Source organism: Anomalospiza imberbis, chromosome Z (genome assembly GCF_031753505.1).
Source record: "Anomalospiza imberbis isolate Cuckoo-Finch-1a 21T00152 chromosome Z, ASM3175350v1, whole genome shotgun sequence".
Taxonomy (NCBI): domain Eukaryota; kingdom Metazoa; phylum Chordata; class Aves; order Passeriformes; family Viduidae; genus Anomalospiza; species Anomalospiza imberbis.
In genome coordinates, this window is record NC_089721.1 from 63,455,434 (window position 1) to 63,478,806 (window position 23,373).

At 41.3% G+C, this 23,373-nt stretch overlaps 2 protein-coding genes across 3 annotated transcripts in view; one reads left to right on the plus strand and one right to left on the minus strand.

Annotated features, from left to right (window-relative positions):
- Positions 1–8,414: 8,414 nt before the first annotated feature.
- On the minus strand, positions 8,415–12,385 carry HINT1 (histidine triad nucleotide binding protein 1). The gene is made up of 3 exons (XM_068175666.1): positions 12,225–12,385; positions 9,528–9,632; positions 8,415–8,757 (listed from the first exon to the last, which is right to left on the minus strand). The coding sequence occupies exons 1-3, from the start codon at positions 12,333–12,335 to the stop codon at positions 8,593–8,595; spliced, it is 381 nt and encodes a 126-aa protein (XP_068031767.1). The 5' UTR covers positions 12,336–12,385; the 3' UTR covers positions 8,415–8,592.
- A 7,770-nt stretch (positions 12,386–20,155) lies between these two features.
- The window catches only part of LYRM7 (LYR motif containing 7), a 29,526-nt gene continuing 26,308 nt past the window's right edge, over positions 20,156–23,373 (plus strand). For both annotated transcript variants that reach the window (XM_068175674.1, XM_068175673.1), the window contains exons 1-2: positions 20,156–20,297; positions 20,916–20,986. In XM_068175674.1, coding sequence (XP_068031775.1) covers positions 20,210–20,297; positions 20,916–20,986 — 159 coding nt within the window. In that variant the 5' untranslated portion in view covers positions 20,156–20,209. The remainder of the gene's footprint in view (positions 20,298–20,915; positions 20,987–23,373) is intronic.

Genomic DNA, 23,373 nt, shown 5'->3' on the forward strand with positions numbered 1-23,373 from the left:
CAGATGAGAGACAACTTTTAGTCAGGTAACACTGCTGAGTCTTGTCAAGCTTTGAGCATCATCTCCAGTCTCCACAGTCTCTCTAAGCAATCTTCTCCAACCTTTAACCTTTCTCACCATGAAATCTTTCCTAATATTCCTACTCAGAATTCCACCTACTGCAACATCGGCCCATTGATTCTTACCCCTTCCCTCTGACCTCCAGAAGCCTGAATTCTCTACAACCACCCATTAAAAAGCTGCAGAGATAAAGACCCCTGCAAATCACTCCTTCTTCAAGACAAAACAAGACAATTTCTCAGACTCTCTTTGAATATCATGCATTTCAGCAACTGTCTCAGTGGCTCACCACTACAGTGGCTCACTGTATGTCTGTATCTTTCTCGTACTAATGAGCCCAAGCTGCACAAAGCACTCTAGGCACTACCTCATAAATGCTGAATTTAGAGGATTAATGAATTTTCTCAATTAAAGCATTCCTAATGCTGCACAGGGCGGGCTCAGCTTGCATGGCTGCAAAGGGAATCTGTGGGAATCCAGGACATCCCTCTGGCTGCCCTGGCTGTCTCGAGACCCTGGCAGGGGGCTCAGAGACCTTGGTACAAAATCAAAAACACCTGTGGCTTCGATTTTGCCAACTTTGTATGAAGAATTACAAGCCACAAGGGGGGTTTGAGTAGTGTGGTAGTTGAATTAACACAGGGTGAAAAAGTAGAAATTTGGGGCTTTTTAGAATGGGGTTCAGGGGGACAAGATGGAGGGATTTGGGCATGTCCTGGCCTTCTCCTTGTCCTCCATGTCTTGCTGTGATGGTGATACTTTTCTGTTGTTGTTGAGGTGGTCATGACACAAAGCAGAGACATTAAGCAGTCTTCTGATGGCAACTCTTTATTATGGAAATGGCTGACCTTTTATACACCTTCTAATTGTTTATACTTTTTCTACCCTAACTATTGGCCACAATAATTCAATATAACACCATTGGTGAAAAGTAAAAGTGACTTCAGCTAACTTTCTTGTCCAGCTGCAAAGTTCCCTCCTTATCTTTCTTCAATTCCTCTCTTCTCTTGGTCTCCTTAGTAACAGCCTTAAAGAGAGCTCCTTACCAGCTTCTTCTTGCTTCTCAGCTTCTTCTTGCTCCTTTAGCTAACAGGCCCACTTTAACTCAATCTTTCTTTGCCACGGTCCAAACTTAGCCTCTGTGTACACAGGCTTAGGAGACCTGACAGCAGAACTTACCAGTAAAGAAAGAGCAAAAAATGCTACTCAGCCTTTTCTATTTCCTATTGTGTCACTAGGTCTACCACCTCATCTTTTCATCAGGTCTACATGTTCCTTGGACTGCTCTTGCTGCTTAGGCAGCCCTAACAGCCTTTGCTGCCCTTCTCATCTACCACAGATTTCAGTTCCAGCTGCATTGGGCTCTTCAACAACATGAGAAATGACCCCTCCTTCCTCTCTCCATTTCTTTCCTCCTATCCCTCCCTTCCACTGGTATAGAAGTGCTTTTTGCACTTGAGTTCAGTCAGAGTTGCCCATTTCACCACGTGGAGCCCCCAACACATCCCCTCAGTCTGTGAACTTCAAAACATGCTGTTACTATGCCCAAAGGAGGCTATTCTTGATAATCAAAAAGTTGTCTTAGACTTCTCCACAGCTTCCTCTCATGGGATCTCATCTACAAGCTGACTCAAGAAGTTTAAGTCTGTCCTTTTAAACACAAGGATCCTTATTCTGCTACATTTCCTCTTTTCCAGCAATAATACATGGATAAACACAGGAAGCCACTTTCTTAACATACTGATGAAGAAGTAGTACCAATAATCATAACCAGTCTAAGCTGAAACCTCTTACAAAGATAAATGTGCTGCTGTAAAGGTCTGGAAGAATTTTATAAATATTTTTTATTTCTCTCCAATAAAAAGGACACTCTTCTACTTATGCAGATGGTTTCTGTAACACACATGGCCTCACTTTCAAGTCTGAAGATAATGATATTAAAGATTAATGATATTAAAGATGTTTCTGTAACACACATGGCCTCACTTTCAAGTCTGAAGATAATGATATTAAAGATGACAGAGATGTGTAGCTCACCCAAGTCCAAAAACCTCAGACAACACCATCCTTGACACACAATTGCTTTAATGTCCAAAGAACCAATTTGTTTGTCCTGGCTAGCTCCAGAAAGGTCTGTGCTTACCTATATTTTTTCAAAGAGGGCATTACAACATAACTCACACACAAAGTCAGACGCCACATACTATTGCCTCAGCAATATCAAGACACATGTCATAGAGTCAGAACTTTTTCTTCTTTTAATTGAAAAGCTGTCTGAAGGAAAACACTAATTATTAAAAAATGTCTACCTCTGCATCCTATGTTTAGCACTTAAAGCAGTCACCATATTCTATCCCAAATGCTATTACTATGAGCTAGATTACTTGAGCTTCAACACAGGAATATAATTCTACCCTCTTGTTGTTCCCATCTTCCTTTGCAAAACAGTAGCCTGATTCTCAAGTTAGTGTTCAACACATCTAGACCAGTATTTTCCACATTTCTCCAAGCTAACTATAAATAACCATTTTAACCACTGGATATAGTCCAATGGATCTTGTTTGGCCATGAATCTGAAATTCCATTCTGTTTGTGCAGAAATAACAGAGGAAGGCCCTAGGCTAGCTCATGACTTAAAGATAAGTGGAGTCTCCAGGGAGACCAAGATGAAATCAACAAGGTGCCTTAGAGCGGAAAGTGAACTGTACCATGATTCTCACTTACTTCACATCATCTGATTCAAAACCTGAATGTTTTTCCAGCTGTCATGTTACAGCTGGAAAAACAAATGCATGTTTTTTCTCTACTGTGAATAAAAACAGAAGTAATATTGTGGATGTTGCTGTGCTGCTAAATGACAGAAAGCCCCACACTATTAAGAATCATATGAGGTTTTTCTAACTACAAAAAAGGCAGTAATGAGCTGATTAATTCCATCAAACATAAACCAAACTGTTCTCACTAAACTAAGATCCAGACACAATTTACGGGATATAGCTTTTGGACTAAATATTAAATCAAGGTAAATCCTTTTCCAGAAAATATTATGAAGATAAAAGAACTAATATTATTAATAAGTAGCAGTACAACTTGCAACTTAATCATTGAATGCATTCCAAGTATTGTGATGTTAGGTTTGTCACTATAGCTCACTGGAACCTCAGCTCTGTGCAAGAGTACAGAAATGTTATGGACAGGTGGGTAAGCTCTGATGCAAATCAAATCACTGAGTTTCTCTTGGCTTCCTTCAGCTACAATCAATTAACTTCCAAACAAGTTATTTGACAGAGGGAGACCCTACCTAGCATGGAGCTATACCATGAAGGAGCAACCATTCTCAGGAGCTTCACTTCCAGATTCCTACACCTTTGCACTTAGCAAACTACCCAGACAGAAAAACCAGAAATAAAAGCCACAAGCAAAGCAGAATGCTCTCCTTCTCATCTATGACTCAGTAGGATGGGAATTTTCCATATATAATTTCCATCTTTCAAACATTAGCATGATGTTTTATTAAGTTTCTAGAAAATTTATTATCTTCTTCACAGTAACTGACAAAATTCAATAGGCCCACTGCTCTTCAATATCTTCATAAATGTCTTGGACATAGGACTCAAATGAATAATAAGTAAGTTTGCCAATGACACTAAAGTGGGAGGAGCTGTCAACTCCCTTAAGTACAGAGAGGAAGAGTCTCCTTGACAAATCAGAGGGCTGGGCAATCAGCAACCGCATGAAGTTTTACAAGGGCAAGTTCCATATTCTGCACCTGGGATGGGCCAACCCTGGGTGTATGGACAGATCTTGGAACAAGAGGCTGGAGCACAGTGCTGCAGAAAGGGTCCTGGGGGTCCTGGTTGAGGGTGAGTTGAACACAAGTCAGCAGTGCCCTAGCAGCCAGGAGGGCCAACTGTGCACAGCATCACCAGCCAGGCAAGAGAGGGGATTATCTCGCTCTGCTCTGCACTGGGGCAGCCTCACCTTGAGTGCTAGGGGCAGTTTTAAGTGCCACAATACGAAAAAGACATGAAGCTGTTGGAGAGCATCCAAAGCACGGCCACAAGGATGGTGAAGAGTCTGGAAGTGAAGCCATATGAGGAGCAGCTGAGGTAACTTAGTCTGTTCAGCCTGGAGGAGACCTCACTGAAGTCTTCAACATCCACAGAGGGAAAAACAGAGGGGCAGGGACCGACCTCTTCACTCTCATGACCAGCAACTGGTCCTAAGGATATGGCATGAAACTGAGTCAGGAAAGATTTAGGTTGGATATCAGGAAAAGGTCTTTCACCAAGAGGGTGGCACAGCACTGGAAAAGCAGTCACAGTACCAAGGCTGTCTAGTACAAGAAGCATTTGGACAACGTTCTCAGGCACATGGGGTGATTCTTGGGATGTCCTGCACAGCACCATGAGTCCATGATCCTGATGGGTCCCTTCAAACTCAGGATATTCTATGATTCTGCTCTATGAAAATCTGACAGAAGTACAGCTACCATGACAACAAAATAAAAATACTTGATTGTTTTGGAGTACAATTATTCTCAACTGTCTTCTCTGATACTGAAGTCTGTTGTAAGAGACTGACCAGTCCTTGACCTTCAGCCAAACTAACACTACAAATTCTTCACAAAAAAGGGGTCAGCAACTACAGCTCCAGCCACAGTTTTTGTCCCTTTATCCTTCACATCCTAAGAGCAGTCTCTCCAGTGAGACTGTGTTTTGAAGTTTAACAAGACCAAAATAACCATGTTCACATCTACTCTGTAACATGTCAGAATCACAGAATCATCAAGACTGGAAATGTAGACCATCATGCACAACAATATTCATAGGTGTTGCTGGGTTTCAAACATACAGAACACCCCCACTGGCCAATACTTACGGTTTTTATTCTTTGCATGCAGAATTGTCGGTTCTTTTTCACTTTTACCACAAGTTGATAAGAGGTGGTCTCTTTCTTCTGGAATCTCTACATATTTTTTCTCTCAAGATATCTGTTTCTCAGGATAATTTGCTGTCTTGAAGCTTCCCACTCAAAAGGAGTATTTCTCAACTTTCCTATCACCAGAGTCATGGTCCTAACCCACTTACTAAAGCAGTGACTTCTCCTTAAATCATCAGTCCCTCTTCAACTTCTACCTAAAAGACTGAATTTTAGACTCAGATTCGTTTTTTCTCCAACCTGTCAGCCCTGTAATTACCTAAGTGTTGTGTGTAACCACATCACAGTCCAGTGAAAAACCGCATTTCCTCTTCAAATCCTTGATGACAGATAGGTACAGGGCACATACCTAATGGCCAAAACTGGCAAACAGCTCTGCAAAACACCATAAACCTAGGTTTTGATTTTCCCCCAGTTCTTTCAAGCTCAGCTGTGAACTAGCTGGAGTACATATAGTTTCTCAAAAGGAAAGAAATTATTAACTGGAAATGACAATAAAACAAGATAAAATTTTGCCAGTTTACCAGACATTTCCTATCTGTTAAGAAGTAAAAGGAATTGTTGCAATGGTGGTTTCCCCCCCCAGTAACTGAAGCAGAAAATAAATCAAGATAGGACTTTGTATTTAAATCCATAGCAAACACAAACACAATCAAATAAAATATCAACACACTGCTCCTAAGAGAAATGCCACAAAAATTGAGTGTGGTCCACAAAAATGAGTTCTAACACACAAGAAAACAGCAAATAGAAAAGTAAAAATAAGACAACTGCAGCCTCGGTTAGGATGACTTGTCCAAACCTGCAATTGTTACTGTCATGGGATTTTCAAGAACTCCATGGGTCCATGTGGACAGCTTGGCATAACAAGACTGGAGACAGTTCAATACCCAGAATTATGCAAATTTTCATACCTAGGAGGTGTTACTTCAAATTCAGTATCTGACATTTAAAAAACTGACACAAATTTCCCACATGCAGTGTAGCTCTCAGACAGTCAGGTTGTCTCTGATTAAGAGTGATGTAACAGTGGTATTATTTGGAAGATTAGACACAAATTCCACCAGAAACCACTACAGTTTACAGTAATAATACAGTCTTCCTGAAACGATAAGCCACATTAAAACTCCCTGTTGCTTCCAAACATACTCTCTACTGCATTCCTATCTCTGATAAACTGGCACAACTTCCTGATACATCAGGGAGTTTACAGAGATTAACAACAGATGTTGCCTAGCTCAATCATTTCATTAAGTGGACACAGATTATACATTAGCCTGTACTTAAGTCAGGTAAACTGTTTCTACCTTCAGCCCATGAAAATAATGTAGAGATGAAATCCTTGGATTACTCACAGGCTTTTGTCATTCAACTACATTTGACTAATTGAGAGATCAAGATCTTCCACTGGGTGTTTTAGATCTATCACTAATGTAGAGTAAAAGAACATGTAGTTTAACTACTTTCTTATGTCCATTGCCCTGTTTTTTCCTAAGATGAAGTTTGCTGCTTCCCTGTGATGCAGTTAACATATCTCACTTTGTTAAGTGCCCTTAGAAATCACAGACCAGCAGTACTAGAGTCATTGCCTCGCCACAAAAAAGCAATGCAAGCAGAAGAAAACTGATGACAAGGAGGCTGGTCTGCATTTCAGCAACAAACTAGCAAGTGATTTTGATGCAGAAGGTATCAATTAATGCCCAGTTTTCCTATTTCCTACATGCACAAGTTCAGGAAAAGTTTTCCTTCAATTTTATTTTTCCCACATGAGTATACCATTGTCTCAACTCAGAACTACTAATCATTTGAGCATCAATCCAAATTAGGTTTCAGAACCTAAGCACAATTAAACCTAAGCACAATTAAATTGGTTAGCAAGCTGGTCTCACAGCTACCTTTGCAAGATTCATGGTTCTGCCCTCACCTGGAAGTCTTCTTACCTTCCCAAAGCACATATCTGCATATATCGACACATCCATCTCCAAGATTCCAAGTAAAGCAACTTAAGTTTTACTGAGTTGCTTTCATACAGGGATCAGCAGTAGAAAGTTCACCAGTCATGCTTCGAATCACATATGCCAGTGTTGGTAAAAAGAATACATACAACAGAAATTGGAGAAGTCAAAGCAGTACACCCACGTCACATGTCCTTTACCGCATCTGGATGCCAACAGTTAACCTCACTATCCTTAAGGGCCTTCCATTAATTCATTCTGACAGCCAGTTTCCCAGCCACAAACCTTTACTGCAGCCCCACTGTGTCTGCTAGTAATACTTCATTTTTGTGATATGCATTCAGCTTCTACTCAGGGATGCTGTACCTCTGGGGATTGGGTGGTTTTCTTCTTTACTTCTATGCAAGTTAAACAGGAGAAGAGCCATTATGCTACCACTACAAAACCACATGTTTTTTCCTAACTCAACTATAGACCAACTTCCTTCAGAAGCACTAGCTGATCTTCCTGTATAAGTCACATCTTAGGGTAAAACTCTGAAAGCTCAGAACATTCTGAAGCACTTACAGAGTATTTTCTGGTAGAATGAACTCAAAAGCCTTCACCAAACTTGCAAGTTTTATCTGAAAAGAAAATAAAATTCACTCTTTTTACCTGTACACTCTATACACACACTCCCACATTTCTTTAACACTTTCAATGCTCACAAGAAACCAGCTTTTATCAAGGCATCTGAGGCTTTTAGGTATCTTGATCATAAAAACTAGTTAGTTGTGACTTAGTTTTATAAGAATAGTTGTTCTGTATTTACACTAGCAGACACATCTGTACTCCTTTACTTCAAGAAACTTTATTGTCTTGGAGATCTGATGACTGTGTTGCATGAACAACTGTATGCAGCAACAGAGAAAGTACTATTAAATGAAAGATTTGCTCACTAAAATCTGGAATCTAAAAGATATATATATGCATACTACATAATGCTGCTTACATGCCAAGAAATGGCCTTGAATATCTTAAAACAGTTCAGTATTTTAATTTCAAGTCCTCAATTTGATCAAAATCACCCATGTGCTACTGAACTATAGCAGCTGCCATTAAGACTATAGTTTTAATTCTCAGTGGAAAAATGAAGCCTTAGAATGTCTGTTCCCAACATACTGCACTGACACAGCCCTTGAACAGCATGCTTGGGATTTCACATTTTAGAAGCGATTTCAGCAACAGCCTATGCTGGCTTTACAAATATTTACATACCACATTCAAAAAGCTTAGATTTCTTTCCAGAAGACATAAAAGTCTGAGAAGTGTTTGCACCTTTAGATTTTGAATGCCTTGGCAAATCACTACCTACAGTAGACTTGTTAGCAGACTGAAACATGTTTTGTGCTTTAAACTCCAGAGAACATAATTTCAACTTCAGAAGTGTTTCCATCAGTAAGGCACACCAGACAGAGATGATTCCCACATGCTTAATCTTTATTGTGCGAATGTTGTTCAGAGCACTTATTACCCTGTGTAGACACACATTAAAAAAAAAATAATACACTAACAGTGGCTAGATTGATGGACAACATATTAAATCTATTTGGTGGTAACTTGTATGCATGCAGTTAACTCCTGTGGTGTACACATCTTAGCCAGGAGGCCAGCCCAACTGGCGACCACCCAGAACATGGAGATGTACGTGATAGACAGACTGCCCACCCTCAGGCCCTTCATTCACAACCATCCGGAATCCATTGGTCAGGCCCAGCTTAGCAGCACACTTCTTGCCAACAATCATTAAATGCCCGAGAAGCTGGAGGAGAAAGAAAAAGAAAAAAAAGAAAAAACAACCAACAGAAAACACACAAAAAAGGGGAAAGGGCGGGAAGGGAAGGAATGAGAGCAGAGAACCAATAAGCCAGTAAGTTAATTTTCAGAAATTCAGCCACTGCTCTTCGTATTGTTGCCTGCCTGCAACTGACACTTTCCAAGAAAAACTATAAAGACTGGCTATGCTTAATATATGGGGAAAATAGAAGCATTGATCTTTTTCAAGCCAGGCTGTAACAGACTGCAAAAGTGTCACAGAAGCTAAATTTACTTCATGGTTAAAGCTCCCACTACTTCTTCTGACAATATATATCATTCTGGTGAAAAAGAAACTTTATCTTATCATGTAAAGTTTATAAAATCTTCTGAGATTGAGGTTTTTAGTTATAAAATGAAATATTCAGCACCTCTCAGCTAACCTTCCTTTTCTTTACCTCTGACCTGCTCAAAACCCCCAAGTCTATAATAGACTTGTAATAATAGACAAGTACTATTGCATGCAATCAATGAAAACAGACATCAGAATTATAAGATAGCAAATAACAATTCATTTTGCATGGAAAATACACGCATGGGTATATTTTGCTAATTTTACTGGAAAACCTTAACTTGTAAGCTATAGGACAAGCATTAAGAGTATCAGAAAACTACTCTGCCTCTTTGAAACATCAAGAGGAAAAAGGGAACAGCCTAGTATATTACGAAGTAATGAGAAGCAAAGTTTGGTGTACAGGAAACCTTTAGAGTACTTACAGATTCATCAGAATCTTCTGCTTCAGACAATCTGACAATTGGCTTCTTAGGAATCACTAAGAAATGCGTTGGAGCTTGGGGTGAAATATCATGGAACGCGAGGCACTGGAGGAACAGGAAACAGATAAAATATAATTTGCTTTGGAGAAAGGTAAGAGTTTCAGTAAACCAATGTGTCCCACTAAATACATTATTCAGGAGATTACCAGATATCCCAAACATAAGCAGAGATGTTAAATTTTCTTGAATGATATATTATTTTAAATCCTTTAATTTCTAAATACAAAACACTACTTACCAAGATCTGCTGAAAAAAAATCACTGCTTTGTAAAGTACTGTTTAAAAGCTACAGACTTCTCAGCAAAGCAATACACAATCAGGTTCAAGATTTACTATTGCAACATATGCATAACAACTAGTAAAGCTGTTGGCATGCATGCCTATAAAAAGTACATTTATACTTTTTTTTTTTTTTTTCAATTAACACTGTGTTTAATAAAATAAATGGCAAAGAGCTGCTAATCATCTTCCAGTTATGCCTGAATATTTCCTTCATCAAAGACAGCAAGGCAATACCAAAGATCCTGAAGTTATATGATTGAGGCCATATTAATCTTCTGTTCTTCACAGCACCAAGTATTTCAGAGTAATGCATTAACACCAGCTTTGCTTCAGACATTCTCAGATTGAGAGAAAGGCATCACTTTTGAAATACAAGTATCTGTCTGTAGTGACTAGCTGAATCTTGACTAAATACCAAAATTACAACCAATCATACACTGCATGCATCACCTAAATATCAAATTAGGAACTGCCAATAGGCAAAAGAAAATGAAGCTGTGTCTCTTTGTACAAATGGCCAACCAGAGGACTAGGACTTGCAACTGGAACCTCGATAAATGTGCAGATGCACAGGAGGCACTCTGCAACCATTAGTCCAAGGATATCTCTGACTTACCCATCGCATCCAACAGCATAACACCTGGTAGTGATTGGTTATGTCACAGACAGTGGATACGTAAACACACACCTAGATTCTTCAAAATGCTTATTTCCTAGATACTATTATTTGTGAATCAACAAAGTTAATCTTCTTTGCAACTATACTGCTTTTTAATATGAGAAGAAATGTGGCTTTTGTCAAAAGTAAAGTTGGTGAAAAGCCCAAACTCAACTTGCATCAATCTTTTATGCAACTTATCTTTTATACATCAAATATATCTGGTTTTAAGGTATCTTTAAGAAGAAAATGTCCAGTTTTGAATCTCTGATGAACTGCTCATTTCTTCCAAACAGGGAATGGCGGTAAGTATATAATTGATGAATAAAACTAATTTGCACCCAATTAAATAAATCATACTTAGAGCTGACCATTTTGTAAGCAGCTTTCCTATTATATGTAGTCCCATAGAGGAAGAATGCAAATGGCCAAACTGCAACAAAGAATTTAAAGAGCAAAAGATTGAATTAAATAGTTTTCAATGGTACAGAAAGCAGAAGTAGCATTAAGGGAAAAGCACAATCACAGAAATTCATGAGTGCATGGGAAACCAAACTTCATTTCAGGAAGTTTAGATTCAACTGGAAAAATAGCGATAAGGCATAATTCTACAGAGACTTTGCACTTTTCAGTATTTCCCTTTCTCTGAAGGTCAATTATTGATTAAAAGTCTTCCTTACCCTTCTCCTTTTAACACTTCCAGCCACCTCTAAAAAGACCTCCATAAAGCCAACAGAATTAATTCAAGATCACCCACCAGTCAACTGAAACCTAGAAATTCTACATTTCTGTGCACTTTGAAGTAAAAAATCAAGTGATGCACTGTAGGTAGTGACTCTTCCAGAAAATACTCCACACAAATAGCTGTCAAAATGGGCTCAGCGAAGTCAATGGCCTGATTCCTAAATCAAGCAGTGCCCAGCTTACTCTGCTGCAACCACCGCAGCTGAAGAAAAAACTCAGAGAGGTTTGACTCGGGTAAAGAAAGAACTCACACCTTCACATAAACACAGAGCGGTAATATAAGCATGACCTTCAGAAAGCAGTCAACCTTTCCGATATTCTTCAGAGCATATGGCAACTGCAACAATTCTGCCATCTATTAAGGAAACAGTTTCAAGCTATGCAAGATTTTTAAGCACATAAATCTTGCACACTGCATCCTTAGAGAGTCTGTACTGTACACTGAGAATAATCCCTTATTTCAAAAGCAAAAGCCCCTGTTAATAGGGGCTCCTGTATTTCAATCTCAAGGGTGGGGGGGAAAAAAAGTGCAGGAGATCTTATACTAAGTACTAGTTAGTTTACATTTTGGGAATAACCACTGCAATTAATCTAAAGGTAATTATTTAATTTCGGCCCGAATATGCTGCGATGCACCAGAATCCCTCTCGGAGGTCCACTGCCAAAGCCCAGCAGGCAGAGCTGCATAACCTCTGTAAGGCTATTGAGAGGCACATCGGGACCTGCACAAGCAGCCAGCCGGGGTGCTCTGCTCGGAAGCCGCAAGAAGGCTGCGTGGAAGTGGCAAAGGTTTCACGACCACCCTCCCACACCAGCTGCGAGAACCCTCGACCCTCGGCAAGGGGCCGGACGCAGCTCCAGGGATTGTGCAGGGAAGCGTGGGGGCGCACCGCCCACCTCGCCGCTCTCCCAAGCGCCTCCGCGGCGCCCCCGGCCCCTGCACAGCCCGCACCTGCTCGTCCTCGTAGATGATGTTGGCAGGGATCTCCCTGCGGATGATCTTCCCGAAGATGGTGTCCCCGCCGGGACGCGCCGCCTGCGCCTTGCTGATCTCGTCAGCCATGGCGGCGGCTCCCGCGGCGCCCCCACCGGCCCTCAGCCCCGCCTTCCCCCGCGGCCACGCCCCCCGCGGCGTTCATTGGGCCACAGCCGGCAGCTGGCCGTTCCCGCCCGTCTGATTGGCGGTGTCGCTTGTCATTGTCCCGCTGGTCCCCGCCCACCGCGCTGGCGCGCCCTCGCTGGCCCGGGAAGCGCGGAGGGATCCTGGGGGGAGGATCCGCGGAGGGATCCTGGCGGGAGGATCCGCGCCGGGATCGACGCTGCCGAGTGAAAGGTGACTCTGCCGTGGTAGCGTAGTCCCGGAAGAGGCCCTTGAGGGCGGAAGTATTGCCTATCAAATCCAACGCAAACATCTGTGTGATTTCTTGCGACAGCTTCCGCAGACTGCACCAGGCTGGGCTGCATTAGCTTTTCCACCAAAGTTTGCAGGTGTTTGGTTCTCCTGAAATCACGATCCTGCAGAGGGGCAGTTTGACGTGCCAGCCCTTCTGCACATAAGTAATTTCATAACCATGAAACAAACTGATCAGTATGGCCAAGCAATAATTCACAGAGGGCAACACGAAGTGACACAGCTATACATCTAGTTGTAAGTGTTTTTTTTATATATCTATGACATCAGTCATTAAATAGAAGAAATGAAAAAGCAGGGCGGAAAAAAGAACACAAACCTTGAAGAGTAACAACGAAGCTTCATTTTCATGCAGTTCAACAAGACCAAGTACAAGGTCCTGCATCTGGGTCAGGGCCACCCCTGCTATCAACACAGGCTGGGAGATTGAGAACAGGCCTTGGGAGAAGGCCTTGGGGGTGCTGGTGGGTGTGAGGCTGGACATGACCTAGCCATGGGCACTCCCAGCCCAGAAAGCCAAACGTGTCCTGGGCTGCATCCAAAGCAGCGTGGGCAGCACGGGAGGGAGGGGACTCTGCCCCTCTGCTCTGGAGACAGCCCACCTGGAACCCTGCATCCAGCTCTGGGGTCCCAGCACAGGGAGGACACGGACCTGTTGGAGTGAGCCCAGAGGGGGCCACAAAAATGATCAGAGTGACAGAGCACCTTTTCTATGAGGACAGGCTGAGAGAATTGGAATTGTTCACCCTTAAAAAGACTTCAGAATGACCTGATTGTAGCTTTGCAGTACCTGAAGGCAGCCTACAATAAAGATGGAGGAAATTTTTTTACAAGGGCATGTAATGACAGGACAAGGAGGAATGGCTTTAAACTGCAAGATTGGAGATTTAAATTGGATGTGAGGAAGAAATTATTTACTGTGAGCATGGTGAAGCACTGGAACAGGCTGCCCAGAGAAGTTGTGGGTGCCCAGTCCTGGGAATTGTTAAGTCCGGGCTGGATAGAGCTCTGAGCAACCTGGTCTAGTGAAAGGTGTCCTTTAATGTCCTTTCCAACCCAGACCATTCCAGATTCTATTATTTTCTAAACTTTATAAGTAAAATAGATTGATTTCCCTGAAGATTTGTCTAGGAGGATATTAATAGAGACATTTATATATATTTGTCTCTAGACTAAAATGTTATAGGAAAACATTTTGGAGGGAGGCAGGGAATAAGTACTGCTAAGTGGCTTAATATAGTTTCTGCAGCTGATTACCTGGACATGTTAGAAAAAGAGCAGAAATTGTCATATATTTCTGGTAGTAACTCTGAAATAGTTTATCATTAAATACCCTGAAAAAAAAAACCACTCTGGTAAAGCACATTAGACAATGAAATTTTATTCTCTTCCTTAGATGATGTTCTGGATTAAGATATTTTGACATGTATATGTCCTACAGATGGTATTGGAGCTTTATGACAATTAAAAGAAGTACTTCAGGGACAAATTTCTTTGAATTGTATGGTTGTCTAACCAAGGTTAATCAGCAAATATATGATTAATTTGGGCAAACACTGCTGTGGAGTTAATTAGAAAGTATATTTCTATGTTAAGACATAAAGAGACAAGTTTAGAAGTTTCTCTGAAAAAGCAAAAAACATCTTTTTTCATATAGTTGACTTCAGCATATATTTTTGTCTCACCATGTAAACTGCAACTTTTATATTATTTTGAATAAAACAATGAATTAATTAAATCCTCTTTTCAAAGGGTCTGATTCATTAATTCATTCATTCACATCTGCAATAATTATTTGTGGAAATAAATTATAAATAAACATCACTTCTGCTAACAGATCAAGTTTCTTTAGGAGTTACATAGTAAAAATAAGTAATAGATGCTTACAAGTAAGTATTAATAATAAAAAAATATTAAAATTATTGAGTAAAAGTTTGGTATGCCCATATTTCAATTAGCTTACAATCTAATTGCAGTCAAACAATTAAATAGACTGTGTATTGAAGCTAGAGGTTTAGTGAGCAGTAACACTGATTACACAGAAAATCCTTATGCTGCCTTTAGCTAATGCTGAGCGATGTGTTAGTGAACTATAAGCTTGTTTATTTTTCAAGAGAATGGCAATTCAGGTTTATAGATGTACCCAGCATGGCCATGATGTGGCCAGGCCAAGGCTGGGCTGGTCAGGGTGTGAGTAAGGCAAGACGGGGCTGTGGGGAACTTGGTATGAGCAGCCAAGAAGGCGACCTGACTAGAGAGGGCAAATGACTGAACAGAAAAAAAGTGCCTGTTGGATAACACCCGCAGAAAAAAAGTCTGCCAGCTTGGCAGCTGTGATCCTGGGAACCGAAAGTGTCCTCTGAAATTGCAGCTGGCCTTTTCTCCTAGAAACTGGAGACATCCTGGGATACTACTGATAAGCACAGAAACAAGGAATTGTAACCACAACTTTTCTTCTGAAGTGGTGAAAAAATAGACTGGGAAAGAAGACGGCACCCCAGATAAGGAAGGATTCCGAACTGCCGTTGGCTGTTCTAACTGCAAGAGCAGGAAACATTCTGGCAAAATAAAAACTGATTTGGAGAAGCATTATCATTTATTGGCCATTCTAAGCGTGTCACAGAAACTGATGGCTGTCCAGTTACCCATTTGAAACAATTATAATTTTGTTCATAAGAAGGAGTAGAACACACTGGTCTTTGTGCTACCCTGGGCAATGATGTGCACACCCTAGCAGGGGGTGCTGGGCAGGGAGCAGCCCCTCATCCCTGTAATGAGGGAGTCTTTGTTCATCAAACTAGGGAAGAGAAACACAAAGGGTACAGGAAGTCCTCAGGCAAACAGGAGACCGGAGGCATCCGGCCTAACAAGGCAAGTTGCAGAATTGTGCAGATATTGATTACTTAAGCAGACTGGTGTAATCATATATGTAAAGCTGACTCTCAGGGCACTGCAAAATCGTGAGGATGAGGAGAAGCCTTCCTCCCGACGACCACTGGAGAGCAGAACTACGACCCCCTAGCAAGAGGCCGCGCAGACACAGCGTACCCTGGAACCGACACGCCCAGCGCTGTTTTGCTTGCTGTCGCTTGCTTTAATAAATCAGCCTGATTCAACTGGCATTTTGGTCGATTACTATCACTCCAAACTTACAACAATCCCCACTGCGGCTCCCCTCGGAGGGCAGGGGTCCCTGGGCCATTGACCCCTCCAGCGGACTGAGGAGCCCGTGGGCAGCACTGCCTGCCCGCTCTGGATCCCCTTGAGCTCCTCCTGCAGGCAGCGGCAGCCTCCTGCCAGACCTTGGCATACCGAGGATTGGCACTGTTTGTGTGAAAAATGCATGTTTTATGATTGGCTTTTCACAAATATTACATTGAATACTATATGTATTATGTTATATTGATTAGAAGTGCTGTATTAACATTTTAATAGTATGGTAAATGTAGTTTTGTAGTTAAAATAGAGCCTATGTATGTAGGGGTTTTTTTACTAACTCAAGCAAGAGATGAGATAATGAAGAAACTCTTCACACAGAGATGACAATGATGGGGGCCCATAAAGAATTACTGCCTCCTTATCGGAAAAGACAAACATTCTTCCACCTTCTCTCCGTCTTTATGGAACCACCAGGATTAAGGGGAAGAAGTTGACAAAAACCAGAAAAGTTCTTAATTTGCAAGGAATTTATGCATCATGTATGAGATGTATGAATATGCAACAGGCTACTGCTTTTAAAGATTATTCCTTTGTTCACAAGGCATGCTTATCGGGCTTAGGTGCCCGAGAGCATCCGGACATCCGTAATTCTTTGTTTATTATTGTCTTGTAATTGTCCTAACTCTAAATTTTCATTACTCTAATTGTATTACTATTTTTATAACTATTTTATTATTATTAAACTTTTAAAATTTTTAAAAGCCAAGTGATTGGCGTTTATAACAGTTTGGATAGCCAAGAAGGCCAATGGGATCTTGGGGTGCATTAGGAAGAGCATTGCCTGCAGGTGGAGGGAGGTGATCCTGGTGGGCCTGGTGAGGCACATGTAGAGTGCTGTGTCCAGTTCTGGGCTCCTCAGGACAAGAGACACACGGAACTCCTGGAGCGGGTCCAGTGGAGGGCAGTGAAGCTGGGACTGGAGTGTCTCTCTTTCGAGGAGAGGCTGTGGGAGCTGGGCCCAATCACCTTCGGGGGACCTCATCAATGTCCATGGGTATCTGAAGGAAAGGTGTCAGAGGAAGGATCCAGGCTCTTCCCAGTGGTGCCCAGCAATAGGACAAGGGGCAGTGGGCAGAAACCGATGCACAGGAAGTTTCTGTGAACACGAGGAAGAATTTCTTTACTGTGCGGGTGAGCGGGCACAGGAGCAGATTGTCCAGATAAGTTGTAAGTCTTCCCCAATGCGGACAGAGCTGTCTGGATACAGTCCTGTGCTATGTGCTCTGCCTGAGCAGGGACGCTGGACCAGATGAGCCACTGTGGTCCGTCCAGGCTGAGCTGGCAGTCCCGTCTGTGAGTCTGCGAAGGCCACGGCAGCCGCGCCGGCCATGGCAGCGGGGCGGGGGCACGGAGGCTGCTCGGAACGGCGGCGCGGCGGCGGGCGGCCCCCGGGGGACGGCATTAGCGGCGGCACCGGCAGCAGAGCGGGAGGGTGCGGCTCATCCCTGACCGGAACTTCCGGTGCGTTAATTCCGGCGGCGGGACGGTGCCGGCGGCGGGCGCCATGGGGAGCCGTGGGCAGGCGAGTGATATACACACATACAGACACACAGACACACACAGACACACAGACACAGAGACACACACAGAGACACACAGAGACACAGAGACACAGAGACACACACAGACACACAGACACACAGACACAGAGACACACACAGAGACACACAGAGACACAGAGACACACACAGACACACAGACACACAGACACACACAGACACACAGACACACAGACACACACAGACACACACAGACACACAGAGACACACAGACACACAGACACACACAGACACACAGACACAGAGACACACACAGAGACACACAGAGACACAGAGACACACACAGACACACAGACACACAGACACAGAGACACACACAGAGACACAGAGACACACACAGACACACAGACACACAGACACACACAGACACACAGACACACAGACACACACAGACACACAGAGACACACACAGACACACAGACACACAGACACACACAGACACACACAGACACAGACACACAGACACACACAGACACACACAGACACACACAGAGACACACAGACACACACAGAGACACACAGACACACACAGAGACACACACAGACACAGAGACACACAGACACACACACACACAGACACACACACACAGAGACACACACAGACACACACAGAGACACACACAGACACAGAGACACACAGACACACACACACACAGACACACACACACAGACACACACACAGACACACACAGAGACACACAGACACACAGACGCACAGACACACACAGACACACAGACACAGACACACACAGACACACAGACACCCAGAGACACACACAGACACACAGACACACACAGACACACGCATTCTGTTCGTGCTGGGAGGTTGCAGCTTTGTAGCTTTTGTAGAGCCAAAAGACATAGACTTTTAGGACAAGAAGGATAAAAAACCAGGTAAAAGAAGGTAGTGGTTTGCACGCAAAGGCCATTGCGGAAAAAGGAAGCGAGAAGATGTGATGAGCAGAGGTTAAAATACTTTAAAAGCACGTATCGTGAGAGTGAGGTAGGGAAAAACAAGGACCTAAGAATTAATAAGCCCTTTCATTACTATGGTGTAATTTCCTGTCCACATCTCTTTCAGAAAAGTCTTGGAGCCTAGTATTGGTGTATTGGTATTCGCGGAGCTCTCTGTTAAAGCAGGCGGCTGTAGAGGTCAGAGGTGTCTGCATTAATGTATCTTGATCAAGATCATCTGATACAGCTTTTCACCACTGTGGTTGGTGTGGTGAAAAGTTTCCAGGAGGGGTTTGCAGAAATTGAACAAGAGAATATCCTGGGTTGGAAGGGAACCACAAAAATGATCGAGGACCGTCCTCAGGAGTGCAAAAGCCTCCTGAACTCTGTCAGGCTGGTGCCGTGACCACTTCCCTGGGGAGCCTGTTCAGTGCCCAGCCACCCTTAGGGTGAAGAACCTTTTCCCGAGTAGCCTAAGTGTCCCCTGACAGAACTTAGGATTCGCTTGAATCCTGTCACTGGATACCAGAGAGAAGATTGGTGCCTGCCCCGCCTTCTTCCCTTGTGAGGAAGCTGTAGACTGCTGTAAGGGTAGGAAGATGCCTGGAAATGGCTCATCAAATTGTTCAAAATAACCATAAAAAACGTAAAGTTTTGCCATACATGTGTTTAACATAAAATCATTTGTAATATTACTTTGCTATTTGCGAAGATGTCAAATATACTATGGGGTAGAATTTTAGGATATTAAAATACCTGCAAAACCAGGAGTTCATCTGCTGTGTTTTAATTCTGTGAGTTTACTTCCCACAGATTCATCCATCTAGGCAATGCTGCAGTTAAAGGCAACATGGCTCTGTTCATTTGCTGGTTTTTTTTTTTTCTGAGTTACAGCCCTGTGTTTCTTCTATGTCCTTCTAAAAATATTTGGAGTACTAATCATGAGAGAATAATTTGAGATTATTATGAAGTACCTAGAATTGTGCCTTCTAGAGATGCCAAAATTATAGGAAGTACTAGAAGGAGCTTCAAAAGGCATGTTGTTACCAAGATTATGTTTTTCTGGTGCTTGTCAGAGACTTTTCAGTCTGGCAAACACCAAAAAAGTCTCATAAGGATTTGAGTATTTCTGCAATTCATTGCGGTCTGTATGAATGATCAGCCAAAACCACATGACTGTGAGCTGTGATTCTCCAGGGGTTTGCTTTTCATACGTATCCAGGGGTGTCTTCTCTGCATTGTAAATCCTAACTTTCTGAGTGTTTGCTTTTACTGAAGTGTTCATTTACTGACCTTGCAGTTGTATTCAAGGGAAGGACTTTGCATTGGTTCTGCTGCACCACCTGTAGAAGATTTTTACATGAGAATACTTCAGCCATTCCTTTTTCTGTCTTTTTCAATAGCTAGACAATATGCACTGATGTAACCTTCATACTTCCTTCAAGTAACTTGGCTTTTAGAGTTACTCCAGTTCTGTTGAGTTTATTTGACATTGGCACAATAAATAATGCCTGTGTTCATGTATTTTCAGGATTGTGTTCCCATCCTGCCAAATAATTATTTAGGATTGTGGTGCCAGCATCTTAGGGTAATTTGAAATATCTAGACCTCTCTAAGATTTTGATGACATCACATATGCTTTGGCTGCAAGTGTTTTAATCAGGAATTTAAGTAAAGCCTCTTAGATACTGATTCTGTATCAAATTCTGTACTGAATGGAATGAACAAGACATTTCAACCAAAACATTTTCATTTTAACTAACAATTCTGCTTGCAAATAAATTAATTCTACTGATGTTGTATTGGCAGGTTTTGAAGCTTTTTAAGTTGTTACACAGAACACGGCAAGAAGTTTTTAAAAATGATACCAAAGCCCTCGAAGGTGAGCTACTGGTTTTGTGAGGTGTGTGCTTACCTATATTTCGTGGAACTGTCTTCTTGGAGTACAGAGAAGGCTAATTCTTAACATAATCTTTCTTCAAATTGCTCCCATAATTTTCAAGTAGTAATTGGGAAAACTTGTGTGTCCCTAACCAGGTACCCTTTAATTTGAAACAGAAAAATGGTCCTTAGATTTAAGCACCCATATTCAAGCACCCATATATTTTGGAAGAGAAATATATCTTTTTTAAGAGTTCCTGATCTTCCTGGGAGATATATGTCTTTTGTTTTTTTAACTTCGCTTCAGACCAGCCAGAGCATGGTTAGCTGTACTAATTAATTCTTTATGTATGGTTTTTCCTCAAGGAATTAATCCTTCTTTTTTAGTACCTTGTGCATGCAATACAGAATGCTAAATCGGGAATCTTATTTTATTTGTATACCAGTCAACTTAAAATGTGACATTATGTGAAGTACATGGAGATCTTACATTGAAATACTTTGATCAGAGTGCCCCAGGAATGTGCCATAAAGAACTTAAGATTCTTAAGTTTGGGGCAGTGACAAATTCAACATAATTTTTTTGCTCATACTTTAGTCTTTTGTTTATTTTATTTAGCTGCAAGACTAAAGATAAATGAAGAATTCAGAAGTAACCGAGACGAGACATCTGAAGAGAAGATTAATGAGGTATTTTATTGCTTTCTGTTGCTTGGGTTTTTTTATTTTTTTCACTTTATGTAAGAATATTTATAAATGAGTTTTTTACTCAAAGGATCTCTAAACCACAGTAAACACATTGAGACATCATGAAAGCCGGGTTGGTTTAGAAAGACTTCTACATGGATCTTTGTTTATTAATACCTCCAATGATATTAATACTGTCTTACAGAATCTTGTACATACAAAAATACCTAAGTAGAAAATATGTTCTGATAGTTCAGTGTGATTATTTTGAAGTTTATAATAAAATTATATAAGAAAATGTTTGAAGTCGCAATTTTCATGTAAATATTTTATGCTTTTCTCATGCTACCTATCTGTAGTGTGGTCACTTAAATTTACCTGCTCACTGTTTTTTAGGCAAACAGAAACAAACAGAGAAATTAAAAAATCTGCTCAGTTACTAACAGATCACAAATGACGCAGCATCCTTGTGGAAGGCAAAAACCAGCAAAATTATTAGGATTGATTGTAGTATAGTATAGTTGTAGTATATATTAATTATAATACAGGGAATTTTTGCTTTTTCTTTCCTCATCATGCATTAAAAGTAGAGCTTTCTGTTAATTCACTAAGTTAGGCACGTTTGCTCAATTGTTGACTTAACACTTTTTGCTGAGTAATTTTTTCCTGAAAGTTACTGTGAACTGAAACAGAACTTCCGTATTTTTGATAATTTTAGTTATTAACATCCCTACAGAGTGATTAACTTAGTCCTTGTCATTCAGAGCCTGCCCATTGTCACAGGGCACTGGTTGAAAGAAAGTGCCTACATCTGTCCCTTGAAGAAATAAAATGAAAACCTTTTCCTTATGCCAGCCACTGAACAGTAACGTAAATAGTTCGGACCATTTAGTTAAGACTTCCTGAATTTCATCTTGTTATCAGCCTCCTGTAATAATACTCAGTGTTAGTGTTACCACTGTCTGATCAGCTAAATGATGTGTTCAGGGTTGGTTTTTTTTAATAGAGGTACAGGAAAAATATTGGCTGCAATTCTGAAATCCATATTTGTTTTCTAGGCAACCTACAAATTTCACATATGTGACTTTTTAATATGGATTAGTTGGTATTTGATTAACTGTGTCAGTGAAAGAAATACTAGACTTCTATTCCAGCTACACACTCCTAGAACATCACAGAAGCTGTCATGTTTATTACATGTACACACTGAATAGACTTGGTTGCAGAGGAACTGAATGAAGTTTTATATAGGACTTGAGACTCAAGTTTGAGCACTTGCTTGTATTAATGTGGTGCTGGTAGTGTTCTGCTTTGGACAGCAACTAAAAAATGGAGTATTGACCAGCCAGTATAGAAAACGACAGTGTATTCTAATATAACAACAAGTACTTGTATCTGTGTGTACTTGTACATGTCATGCTTGCAGTGACATAAGGAGATCAGGTATGAGAATGAGAAATGTGATAGCTGAATCTAATGCACCTGTGATTTGTCTCATTATGTAAAGTGTCAGACCAACCAGCAGAATTCCCTTAAGGTCAACCTGAGGAGGAAGCTGTGCTTCAGGAGCATGCAGCTTGGGTGCTAATGTGCTTTCGGCAGGAGGAACTGGAGGGTACCTGCTCAAAGCCCTTAAAAGGGAAGAGCATGAGAAGTGCAGTGTAGATGGCAAGTATTGAGCTCTAGCCTTTGCAAAGATCCACTTCTGTTGGTACGTGCCACTTCCTAGTGTGAGCGTGTCTCCTGAAATGTCTCACTTGAGCAGTTCCATTTATTTCCGACACAGGTATCATGCAAACAAATATTAGACTTCTCTTAATGGCTCAGCAAAGCTAGCAAGGGTGCTGCAGCTTATCCTCTTAGTGAGAGAAGGAATTCCAGGCCTTTTGCCAAATACTAATACTTCGGGTAGTCTTTGGATAGTGCCTTGTTTCTGCACAGTTCTACTGTGAAACCTCAGTATTCTTAATTCTTGTCATGTTTTGCCCTTGTTTTTGTCTCCTTATTTCAGGAGCAGTAGTGTTGAAAGAATGAGATTGCCCTTTCACTATGGGAAGTCAAAGGTTATTGAGGTGTGAGTGTGTCTTTGATCATTGGAAACTAGTTACTTGGTTTTGTAGTTGCATTTCAGCTTATTCATTTGCGGTTTTAATTGGGTACATAGATGTATGTACTCGTGTATGTTACTAAGCCAGTGTTTCCCTCACTGTGTGCTCCATGTCAAGGTCACTTACATGTCAATCTGTAAATTATTCTAGGATCCCCAAGGCAAAAACAATGTATACATAGTACATAAGTATTTGAATATTTGTCTAGTATGGAAAATAGCTTCATAAACAGTCACATATAATTTAAATTACTCTCTTGTTCCTCTCTTCTTACTGCTTTTA

Bases quoted from the DNA above. Each gene is read 5' to 3' on its own strand.
- HINT1 (XM_068175666.1), bottom strand. From the start codon at position 12,335: ATGGCTGACGAGATCAGCAAGGCGCAGGCGGCGCGTCCCGGCGGGGAC. The intron at 9,633-12,224 runs GTGCGGGCTGTG...CTGTTCCTCCAG, and splicing joins TCATCTACGAGGACGAGCAG to TGCCTCGCGTTCCATGATAT. The intron at 8,758-9,527 runs GTAAGTACTCTA...TTTCTCCTCCAG, and splicing joins CAGAAGATTCTGATGAATCT to CTTCTCGGGCATTTAATGAT.